A 12785-nucleotide genomic window follows, 5' to 3' on the forward strand; every position below is an offset into this window, starting at 1 on the left:
TCGGAATGTGGTCTCTCTTGGCAAAGGTTTTCTATACACTAAAAAGAAAGTGTATTCTGTTGTTGGCTGGAGGATTCTGTAATTTTCAGTTAGGTGGATTTGGTTAGTACTGTAGTTTATGTCTTCTGTATTTGCACAGAATTTCTATTTTATCAGCTCTTGAGAATGGTCTTGAAATCTCAAACTGTAATTGTGTATCATCTATTAACCTTTTAGTTCTATCAGTTTTTGCTTCAGGTGTTTTGATGCTCTTGTTAAGAGGCATATATGCATTTAGGATTTTTATGCCCTCTTGAAGAATTGATTCCCTCATTATTATATAATATCTCTTCCAGGTAATACTTTTTCTGAAGTCTGCTTTGCCTGATATTGATTCTTTAGCTTTCTTTCCATTGCATTAGTGTGGCATACCTTTTTCCGTATTATTACCTTTAACCTTCCTGTCTCTTCATATTTGAAGTGGATTTTTTTTGGTAGACATCATAGTTGATTCTGATTTTTTAATCCAAATCAACATCTCTGACTGTTCATTGGACTGTCTAGGCCATCTTATGTTTTATACAATTATCAATATGGGTGAGTTTAAATCTCCCACCTTGCTAGTTGTTTTCTACTTGTCTCATCTGTTCTTGCTTCTTTTTCTCCTCTTTTACTGCCTTATTTTGTATTAAGGAGTTTTATTTCATTTTATCTCCATTATTGGCTTATTTGCTGTGCCTCTTTTTGTTTTTACGTTAGTGGTTGCTGTAGGGTTTTAAAGTATACATCTGCCTTCAAATAATATTATGCCACTTCACGTTTAACAGAAGAACCTTACAGTTATTTGCATTTTCCCCCTCCCAATCTTTGTGTGCTATTGTTGCCATAACTTTTATTTCTACATATTTTATAATACCCACTTAAAGCAGTTCTTTCTCTTTTAAAGAAATTAAGAATGAGAAAAGTCTTATTTTTACTTACGTATTTACAGTTTTTGGTTCTCTTTTTGTTTCTGAGTAGATCTAAATTTCTCGGTAGTATGATTTTCCTTCTGCCTCAGGTTTTTTCTTTGACATTTCTTCTAGTGCTGGTCAACTGACGATGAATTCATTTAGCATTTGTATGTCTGAAAAAGTCATTCTTCACCTTCATTTTTGAAAGATAATATTTTTGAGTAAAGAATTCTGTGTTGCCTTTTCTTTTTTTTTTTTTTGAGATGGAGTCTCGCACTGTCGCCCAGGCTGGTGCGCAGTGGCGCAATCTCAGCTCGCCTTTTCTTTTTCTTTTAGTACTTTAAAATGTTGCACTGTTGTCTTTTCTTCTGCATTGTTTCTGATGAGTAAGTCTGCTGTCATTCTTGTCTTTGTTTCTCTGTATATAATGCGTCTTTTTTCTTTGGCTGTTTTAAGATTTTCTTTTAATACTGGTTTTCAGAAATTTGATCATGATATTCCTTGGTGTGATTTTCTTCACATTTCTTGTACTTCACATTTCTTCTCAAGAATCACATTTCTTGGGATTCTTTGAGTTTCTCGATTTGAGGGTATGTAGTTTTTGTGGAATTTCAAACACTTTTGGCCATTATTTCTGCATTCGTTTTCTGCACTCTCCCTGTCTTTCCTTATCTTCCTTCCCTAATTAAATTGGTGCCATGGTTTAGTATTCCTATTTAACTCTTGTTGTAATATGCCTCACTTTCCTACTGCATCTACCGTGGTTCATATCCTCATTGTTTCTCTTTTTATCTGTTGCAAAACCTCCCTCTATTGTTTTTAGAGATGTGGTCTCACTATGTTGCCCAGACTGGACTTGAACTCATGGGCTCAAGCAATCCTCCTGCCTCAGCCTCCTGAGTAGCTGGGACTACAGGTGCATGCCACTGCACCCAGCTCTCTGCCTCTATATTTGTCCCTCTTCAGTCCACAGCATGGTACATAGGTCCCTTTATCCCCACCTGTTTTCTAGCTTTCTTTCCCCCTAAGCCATCCTCACCTCACCCATGACTCTCTGAACTCTTTATCCTGGCAATATGGAATACTTCCAGTACTCCAATGCATCATGCTTTCTCATGCTCCTGTGCACATGCATGTCCCTTTCTTATGTCTGGAAACCTCCCTGCCTCTCCATCATCCCTGTCGCCATGCCTGGAAACTCTTATTCATTGAGCTGAAATACCTCTCCTTTAAAACTTACGTTTTTATCCCATCCCAACTCCACTAGACCTTGAGCGTATTCTGTTATAGCACTTAATCTATTATTTTGCAATCATCATTGCAATTAACTAGGTCATCCTCCTAGACTGACTTGTGTGTGGTCAGAGACTGTATCTTATTCATTTTTACATACTTAGTAGTGGTACCTAATAGGTGCTTACTAAAGTGTTGATTAAATAAATAATTGGCATTTAGCAGGTATTGGGCATATTATTTTTAAAATAAGTTGAACTCAGATTTAATCATAACCTACATTTTAGCATGCTATGTTTCAGGCACCATTTTAGGCACTTCTCATACATTATCTTTAATCCTTATAACATCAATGCAATGTATATATTGTCATCCCCATGATACCCCAACTTTGGTTTAGAGAGGTCGCGGACAAGGTTGTGCAGATAGAAAATGCCAAAATTTGATTTCAAACCTGAATGTATGTTTTGCTTTTCTCTCCTTGCACACACATTAGGAGTTCTGTCATATCACCATCAGTATTTTCTAAGATTTCCAGTAAGAAATGACAGCTATCTGCAGAAATTGTATAGGCAGCAATGAGAATCATAATATACAGTCAGAGAACTGATGTCACAGGCTGACAGAGAAAAGTCTCTAAGGGGCTGTGCTGTGATATCAGGAAAGGGGAAGCAGGAGGGTTCTTAGGTGGGCTGCGTGGCCTACAAACATCCATCGCATGTCTGCCACCATCTTTGATGTGACCATATGAGGAGCCATGTGGAGGGCACAAGTCACAGGGCTCATCCTGAACCATGTGGTTTGGGGATTCCTACAAGGATGTGTGGATCGGGGGGCTGGCTTCAGACAGCATCTTGGGGAACAGCGGAAAGAAATGAAGATTCCAAATGTGCCAGCACTTGCTGTGTTTACAAAAGGCCTGAAGGGTTCATAACGCTTTGTCATTATGACACTTTAGCTGAGGCTGGAATCACCACCCCTGCCCACTCAGACTGTAGGCCAAATACCTGTTGAGACTCTGTCTCCCCTTCGTTTCTTCTCTCAAGGCTACTCTTGATTTTCAGTTTAGCTGCATTCCACCCCTACCATCCCCAGTGTAAAAATGATGAGGGTGGAGTTGGGTGGAGGGACATACAGTGTAGCAGTCTCCAAAACCCCTGTGGGGATGTCCTTTTGTACATACAGCAACATCATTTTTCTATTTGTTCTGTGCTACTGAATCTAGAATAAACCTTACAAAGGCGTGGTTCCTTCCCTTTTGAAATTTACATTATAGAAAATGTTTTAAAATATGGTTTTAGTGTTTTAATTATAAAATTTCCTGGTGTGTATGTGTTGGGGGTGAGTTTTGGTTTTTGGCAAGAGGAGGGGAGCTGTATTTGCAGGAACTCTGTTTCCTGGGGTACTGCAGCTAATACTTTTGGCAGATAAGGGTCCCAGGACAGTGTCAGTTTAAATGTGCACTTGAGGATGATTCCTGACCTGTCCTTCCTCACAGATCAGTTGCAGGTAGTGTGCAAGGCAGCCGAGTATGCCATCCTAACTTTTTGAATAGCCTACAGATCTATATTTAGTGCTTCTTTTTAGTTAGATGGACAAAAGAAAAGGTAAGCTCAGTTAAAAAAAAAAAATCCACTTCTAAGGAGGACACCCTTATGCATCGGGAACAGGAAGTTCCAGTGAAGGGGAGGATGCTTAGGAAGCTTTTGTTCAGATACCAAATGAGGTTTCTGATAGTTAGAATGTGAGCAAGTGAGAACTTTTAATGTTTTCATGTTTAGTGTTTGATTATTTTAACATGGTTGCACTCTATCTTAAATTGTATTGTAATGAAGATTTTTCTTTGTTCCCTTTTCCAAAAAATTAGCCTGATTTGTTCGTTTCAGGACAAATAGGCACCTAGATATTGGCAATGGGCAGGGTGTGTGATGGTTTCTGGAGCCCTTCATGTGACATCAGTTAAGCTGTTGTTGGGTCAACTCACACTTAAGACCAGCTGAAGCACATTAATGTTGACCTTCAGTTTTCCCAGTAGGTGTAAAATATTTTTGCTACCACAAAGGAGTTATTTATTTTCTTTTCAATAACCACAGATATAAATTTTATCCCTGCAATGATTTGGTATCAGAGATCTTGGGTTAATATACACAAAACAGAATCATAGGTACGAACCCTGGATGAACGATGCCACAGCTCCTACAGAGAGTGGAATTGCTTACCTGAAGTTGATTGAAAAGTTTCTTAAGTCTGTATTTTTAGGGCCAGTGCTGTGTTTGATGTGCTTAAAAGATTCTTCATGACTTTTCTTTTATATTTTTACTATTCTCCTAAGAAACTGATCAAGAATATTCTGGGGGATTTCTAAAATAACAATGTCAAAGACAAAGGCTAATCTGTCATTTTATTAGGTAGAATATTAAGTAACCCTGTAGTCCAAAAACGAATATTCCTATCAAGAATGTGTTGCTTACATTGGCAATACTTTTTATATGTACTTCTGTTGGAATATCAAAAGATAGTTTGTGTATGTTGCACCAGCATGTTGAACTGCCATTATTGAAGGACCTACAGTTAAAATGAGTGTAGCCATTTGTCTGAGAGCTCACTGAGAGACAGATACTTGTCAGGTAGTTGGCAGAAGAAAAATATGCATAATTCTAATCTTAAGATCCCTCTTTTTAATTAAGTTGAATTAGGTCTGCTAGGAGTGGGAACACAAATGAGATCTCATAGGGATGAAAATGTCTATTTTTTGAATTGCTGCATTATTGCAGGGCTCTGTGATAAGCCTTCCTGTAGACTCATCCCTGGGCTAATGGTCATAGTCTGAGGATACTTTGTGGAAATCATAAAGGGAGGCCAGAGTCCAGGACAGATCTAGAAGATTGGCTTCTAAATTTATTGTTTTGATTGGCTGGTTAGTTAGTTATTATAAGTAGCTAATATTTGTCCCATAGGTCAGATATTTTGTCTTACTGACCAGGTTCATCAAGCGAAGTGGAGGTAGATTTTTCACATGGATATTTAAATGATTCCAGAATTCTCTGCTCTTGTTTTAAATTTAGTATTAAATTTCTGGTCATTGGTGTACTGTCCTTATAGGAAGATAGAAACATTTTTAAAATGTTGCTGTTGGTTTCAAGGACTTCAGTCATCAATTCACTTGACTAACAAATATGTATTGAGCTCTTATTGTGATGAATAATTGGTGTCCTATGTTAGCAGAGGGAGAGAGAACTGAGAAGCCAAAGATATAATTTCTATACTCAAGACTGTCTTTAGCAGAGCAGATACTGAATCAGTAATGTTGAATAAGTACATTAATAAATAATTCTCATAATTTGTAAAGAAATTAAGAAAAAAACCCAGTGGGATGTTGCTTTGCTCACTGCTTTGTATCCTTATAGATCCTCAGTACACAGTTGTTGAAGGAATGACCAAATGGCCATGTACTATACATGCAGTGAGAGTTATTAGAATCCAGTGGAGGCTCATCAGTTCCAGCTAGGATAGGGTATTAGTCCGTTCTTGCATTGCTATAAAGAAATACCTGAAACTGGGTAATTTCTAAAGAAAAGAGGTTTAGTTGGCTCATGGTTCCACAGGCTGTACAGGAAGCATGGCTGGGGAGGCCTCAGGAAACTTACAATCGTGGCAGAAGTGAAGGGGAAGCAGGCATATCTTACATGGCCAGAGCAGGAGGAAGGGAGAAAAGGGGGGAGGTGCTACACATTTTCAAACAACCAGATCTCATGAGAACTCACTCACTATCATGAGAACAGCAAGTGGGAAACACACCTCCATGATCCAGTTACCTCCCACCAGGTCCTTCCTCCAGCATTGGGGATTACAGTTCCGCAGGAGATTTGGGTGGGGACACAAATCCACACTACATTAGCTAATCAGGAAAGGTTTCATGGAGTAGATGGGATTCTAACTGCTGAAAGAGAGGGAGGGTCGTCTAGAAATTGGGAGTGGTGTGGAAGCCTCTGAGGAGATGTTGGAAGCTGACAGTGGAGGTGTGCAGTGGTGGGCAGTCAGGCTGGAAAGGCAAATTTTGGAAAGCCTTGGCAGACAGACGTTTCTCTGTAGAGTGAATAGTGACAGAGATGTTTTAGAAATAATAACTAAAGGTTTTATACCTGGCGCATTGAAGACGGGAGAAATCATGAAGCACAATTGACAAAGCTTGGTAATTAAGGGGGTTAATGAGAGAAAGGAAGGCATCAAAGATGGCTACAATCTTGTTTTGAGCTTGACTGCCTCGAATAATACTAACAGCATAAACAAAAATAGGACGTCAGCAGGGAAAATTCACTTTTTTTCCTTCTTTTTTGAGACAGTCTCACTCTGTCACCAGGCTGGAGTGCAGTTGCACGATCTCGGCTCACTGCAACCTCTGCCTCCTGAGTTCAAGTGATTCTCCTGCCTCAGCCTCCTGAGTAGCTGGGGCTACAGGTGCATGCCACCACGCCCAGCTAATTTTTGTATTTTTAGTAGAGACAGAGTTTCACCATGTTGGCCAGGATGGTCTCGATCTCTTGACCTCGTGAACCACCTGCCTCAGCCTCCCAAAGTGTTGGGATTATAGGCGTGAGCCACCGCGCTTGGCCAAAATTAGCTTTTTGTAGGAAGAGTCTTGTGTTTAAGATAATAGGGACACTTCACTGTGGACTAGTAGAAATCACAGAAGCATGGAATATTAGACCCAAAAGGGATTTGGAGGTTGAGCCATTCATTAGACTCAAATTCAACCCTGTCATCTTGCTGATGAGAAAGCTGACTAGATTCAGGAACAGCCCCCAGGGTGCAATGTCTGGCCTTGATACAGAGCACAAGTAGGGTGGCAGACGTAGACAGTCATTTACAGTGTCTTGGAGGGTACTTAAAAAGTATTCCTTCATTTGCAGTTGGATTTTTCCCTTTTAAATGGGAAGAGTCATTATACAAACAGTTCCAGGTAATGCATTTGGAGATGTTGTCTATAGAGTATAAACACCATGTTGTAAGGTTGAGATAAAATCCCTAAATATTAGGCAATATATTCATTCATTCCTACTGATAAACAAAAAGTCTTAACTTGCCACCCAACATGACATTACCAATGAATTTATTTACTTTCATAGTAAATACATTACCAATGAATTTCTTTAACCGTATTATTTAGTAAGTTCTATTTAGTTATTACTGAGTTGACATTTACTCAATTCTAAACATATTTTGCACTGCAGATGTTCTATCTTGGACATCTGATCATGGGTCTGGGGTGCCATATTGCCCACATTTGAGGAGAAGGCAGTTGCTAAGGGTTCCCACTATTAGTGTTTCTAGATGGGTCTTATCCTACCCTCTCTTCGGCTTAGGATGTTGCTAGGAATGATGGGGATGGTTATAAGCACAATTAGTCTTGATGGGTGTTACATACAAGTAGGGGGCTCTGAAGCAAGGTTGGGGGCCAGTTCTCACCCTTGGCATACCTGCTTCTGTTCTTCAATCCCTATTATATGTGAGTAAAGGAAACACTGTCCATCTTCCAGCTCACACCCTTTGTATCTGTCTGTCTCAGACCCAGAGATGCAAGTGCAACACTCACTGGCTTTGCCTTCTAGAACCCATGGGTAATCTTCCAAAACTGAGCTGATCTTAATGTGCGAGCATCCTGTGACTTCTTTGCTTCCAACCTTGTTCTTTCCTGGGTCCCCAGCTCGATGGGAGGAGATTGAGCACTGAATGGTCACTCTCTTCTTTGTCTCCCTTAACTGGGGAAGGAGCCCCTTAGTTCCTTTTCCCAGTTAAAGGAGACAAGAAAGAGAGTGACTGGGAAATGTGTAGCATGAGAATAGTTGGGAACCAGCTCTTTTAGAGTAAAATGAAAGATGGAATAATTAGACCTGGATCATCACTCCCAGGGAAGTAAAATGACCATAAAATATTTACATCTAGTAATTTACCATCATAATCCTAATTTTTCTTTGAAGAATTTCCTATTTCTTAAATTGCAGTGATAGCACCGGGATTAAAAAAATATTAGTCTTATAAGCTTACTTTAAACCAATTCCTAGTGGTAGTAACTGCCTTTATCTTCAAGGCAGCACTGAGCATTTATTAACAACCAACCTATAGGCCAAGCATTTTTAAATTAGTGATCTTAAGTAATGAGATGCTAGGGAAATCTTGATGACCTGATATTTGATATTCGAGAATGAGAAGCAGACATAGGCCTACTTAGTGAATTCACATGTCTGAGACTCCACGTGGTGGGGACATGGACGTTAGTAGTAGTAATTAGCCTTGGATGAGAGAAGAACAGAAATTCACATATAAATGGGAAACATCCAGCATTGGTAGGTAGAGCTTGTCTAGATTGGGACTAATGAACTACTTTTCAATCTGAAGGCTTCAGGAATAGACAGGCTCCTGCTTCCGCAAATACCAAATGAAAAGCCAACCCACTGTTCTTGAATTTATAGATCCAATTTACACTTGTTCTTTTTAACCAATGGAACTAGCCGGCCCCTGCATGCCAGGTTTCTATGGCAATGTGATCTCAGTGACCTCTCTTCTCTATTGTGGAATGTAGGTGAAAAGAACGGAGGGGAGCCTGATGATGCTGAACTAGTAAGGCTCAGTAAGAGGCTGGTGGAGAACGCGGTGCTCAAGGCTGTCCAGCAGTATCTGGAGGAAACACAGAATAAAAACAAGCCGGGGGAGGGGAGCTCTGTGAAAACCGAAGCAGCTGATCAGAATGGCAATGACAATGAGAACAACAGGAAATGAGGCCGGAACGCAGGCCCCCATGTCTCTGTGCAAAGCCTCCCTGCTTCCCTCTGCTGAGTCTAGGGACTGACTTGCAGCGTGCTGTTTAAGTTTCTCTGGTGCAATCTGTGAAGATTGCCTAATACTTTTCATGATCGATGTGTTTGCATTTCTGAAACACAACAGAAGAAAAACGGAGTGCTGGGACTGGCAGAGGAAATTAATTGATGAAAGAAGAATGGCCCAAGTTTCATTCGCCCTCAGCCACGCACAAGGGAAGGGGAACTTTGGGTTATGCCTCCTGGACGCAAATTAAAGGCCGAGAAAGAGGCCTTGCCATCAATGGAATACTGCCATTTATATTGCTTAGCAGGGCATTTGACTACTTTATCTGAGGCCAGAACTCTCACACACAGCTATCAAGTGCTAAGTTTAAAATAATCACTGTTGAAATTGTCATCTGTACAATTAGTCCATAATGTTTCATGTTTGTCCTAAGTGTGCTGTTGCTATGCAGTGATCTTTATTTATAGTAAATTATGTTTTATGTAAATGATATATTTTTGGTGAAATGCAACCTTTTCTATAAAATGTGGGCAACATTTTAAAGTTTTTTAAAATCCTATTTTGATAAGTCAGTATGCCATATTTAATGAAATGTTATTATATAATTTTTTTTTCTTAGGCAAGAAACCTATTGGAATTCGAGACTTAATTAATGAAGCTTTGCATCGAGAAACGATGGGTCTGAAGTCCAAAGTGAAACAGATAAAGGAACTTTTATTAAAGCCTGAGACTCAGGCCAAAATTAGGAGGGAGCTTTTTGAAGGAAGACTTATTAACAACAGTAATTCAGCAAATGACGTTGATTTCAGCACAACTTTGACATAAGCTCTACATTGCGATTGTGACAACATAGCTTATGAAATCTTTTCAGCTTATTAAGTAGCTCTTTGGTAAATACCAAAGAAGTTTCTGATAGTGTCTGCACAACAGCAAACCAACATTTGGTGAGGAATTAGCAATTTCTTGCCAAAGAAAATTGATTCTGCCCAATTATTTTTTGAGCTACACTTGTGTTTTAGAATGTCTGTTTCTGTAATATTGAGAGTTATTTTATAGAAATGATTTCTTAATTAGCTGTTGTGAGATATTTCTCGGGTCCTTGCAGAAAAAAAACATACAGACTGTGAACAAATCATTCACAAACAGAATAAAACAGAGCCAACAACAGTATTTTAAGAGTCACTTGCCTCCTGTTGACACGATTGTTGCTAAATCAAAAGAAGCGTTGTCCAGGTGTGTCTACATCTAGCGTTACTTTTAATGAGAATTTGAATGTTTATTGAACAATAGTACTTGAATGAACATTTATAAATGTAATTATTGCGATCACTGGTTAAGAATGTTTTATATATCCTTATAATATTTTTCACTGATCAAAATGTTGTTCTGCTTTTTCATTTCTTAAGGAATACATGTTTGGGATTTTTATTTTTTACATGTCCGAAGATAAGCTCCAGGTCTTACCGTATCCCTTGCCATCTGAACTTGTTTGCACTGCTTCCGTTTGAAAGAGCATCTTGAAAAACTTCCCCGGTATGATGATTGTTGGTAACAACTTTTTCTATAGTCATTGCAAAATTGCTGCTACCAGTAGATCATGATGGAGGGGAAATCACTGGAGATCAAATATGTAAAATCATTTCAAATATAAAATACAGTTTACTCATGGATTTTAGCTATTTTTTCACTGGGTAAATTATACTACATTTATTTACAAATGAGTTTATGCATTTTCATGGCTCTTAATAAACATATTGTTTTCCCTTGTTGCTTTTCCTCATTTCTTTTTTTCACTCTTGAGAGTAGTTGGATCTATGTTGGCGTAACGAAGTCATAAATCGGAGCTCCAATAGTTTCAGTGTAGCTTCACCTTTATGATCCCGTCCTTCATGCTAAGAGAGCACAGTTGTCAAAGCACCTTCAACTTTACCCTTTAAAATCATATCAAATCAGTCAGCTTCACAGAGAATTAACAACAGCACCTTAAATTCAAAGAAAATCTACATAGCGTCTTATAAACAGCTAAGAATGTGACACTGATGTGACATCCTAGCAAAGATGAAAAGTGGAGGTCCATCCAGGTGCAGAATCCTGGGAGCTGTTTGCCATGAAACCCTTTTCAGTGGTAGAGGGCTTGACTGTTTGTTTGTAAATGGCTTCTTTAAGTAAATCCTTAAGGTAGAAAGCAAAGATAGTTTTGGCCTTGCCTTGTTTTTCAAACAAGGAAACAGACTCCAAAAGGTGGCATGCCTTATCCAGGGCCCCACTGCTATCAGGGAACTGGACTTGAACTGTCACCCAGGGCTCTATGTCAATGCCCCAGTGTTATCCTTACCACCCCATAATCTAAGTGAACAGTATTTCTGGAGAGAAGGCACTTCTCAGCATGTATATACAGATATCCTCTGGGAGCGATTCCCAGTCCATCTAGATATAATTTGAAAGGCTAAAATAGTATATACTTTTTGCAATCTGGGGTTACATGTCTTACTGTTATTTTAGTTTAAAATATTTTTGTTAAATTTTGTTAAATACTAAGTCCCAGGTTGTGTGCCAGGTGATTTAGGCTTATGATTAAATTTCTTCCCTTCAGTGACCCTATTAGGAAGTAATTAGTACTTTTACAAATTAGGAATCAGGGGCCCTGTGTGGTTAAATAGCCCAGGGTTATAAAGCTAATAAAGGTAAGGCCAAATTTAAACTACGATCTGTTCTAATTCAAAGCCAACACTTTTTCCAAAATGCAGCACTTCTCTCCACCAAGTACGATATATTTGACAAATTAAAAAGTGTAAGAAAAGGAAAGTCACTTTCTTTGACTAAACCAGCTTCCTTGCAGCCCTGAATTTCTCTGAACTTACATGAGAGTGATCAGCTGATGTGATGGAACTGAAAATCACATCACCCAGATACTTAATATAGGGATTAAGGATTCTAATCCTTACCAATGAAAGCTCCATTTAAGAAGGTTTATGAAGAAAATGGAAGGTATAAAATAAAAAATTTTATTTTCCATTTTTAAAAGTGAATAAGACATTAATTTGCAGAACTCTATGTTTGGGATCTGAAATGTTCCAAGTGACTTTATTCCCATTAGTCAGTCACAGAATAACTGCTCTTTGGGTCACATAGGCAGAGTGAGTTGTCCTGAGTCGGTACTGTATGTTATGTAGCCTTGTCTTGTGACAGGGAGGCTGCATGGTTGGCAGCAGAGTGCTGGCTTGGGCCTTTTAGACTGTGTCTTCTAGACTTGGGTCCACCACTGACACATGATCTTGACCAAACCAATTCACTTTTCTGAGCCTCAGTGCCCAATCTGGAATTGGAAAGAGTTTGGCCAGGTGATTTTCAAGGATCCTAGAACAGTGCACTTTGTGACCACACCATGATGCTACTCACGCAGATACCGCTGTCTCAGTTAGCTACTGCTGTGTGAGGCCTTGAAGGGGCCACGCTGTTCCATCTGTTGGCAGGAAGAGCTTAGAGTTCTAGAAGACTTCACACTCTGTTTGACTTGTGTTGGTTGTCAGCTTCGCGTAGGGAAGCCCCAGTGGCACATGTTCACATTTATCAACAAATGCCAACATTTTTGGGGATCAATCACTGGAAAAGTGATATGTCCTAGATGAATTAGGAATGTCAAAAAGTAATATTTTCAACAGCAGGACAAAATTCTGTCAGCTTTGAACTTGGTCCCATTTATAAAATGTTAGATTATTATTGTATTAGTCTACTTCTCAGCATAGAAATATTTATTTTTATAGGCCTTTGAGATATACTAGATTTGTATTCAATAAA

The 12785-nt window shown here is 39.0% G+C and overlaps 1 protein-coding gene across 8 annotated transcripts in view; it reads left to right on the plus strand.

The window, feature by feature from the left end:
- Positions 1-10753, plus strand: part of AKAP7 (A-kinase anchoring protein 7) — a 152670-nt gene extending 141917 nt beyond the window's left edge. For 4 of the 8 annotated variants that reach the window (XM_055391893.2, XM_055391898.2, XM_055391900.2 and 1 more), the window contains one exon: positions 8746-10753. In XM_055391893.2, the coding sequence (XP_055247868.1) occupies positions 8746-8942 (197 nt within the window). In that variant the 3' untranslated portion in view covers positions 8943-10753. The remainder of the gene's footprint in view (positions 1-8745) is intronic. The other 4 variants (XM_055391892.2, XM_055391896.2, XM_055391899.2 and 1 more) reach the window with 1 other exon arrangement.
- Positions 10754-12785: the final 2032 nt, after the last annotated feature.

The sequence above is a fragment of the Gorilla gorilla genome, chromosome 5, assembly GCF_029281585.2.
Source record: "Gorilla gorilla gorilla isolate KB3781 chromosome 5, NHGRI_mGorGor1-v2.1_pri, whole genome shotgun sequence".
Lineage (NCBI taxonomy): Eukaryota > Metazoa > Chordata > Mammalia > Primates > Hominidae > Gorilla > Gorilla gorilla.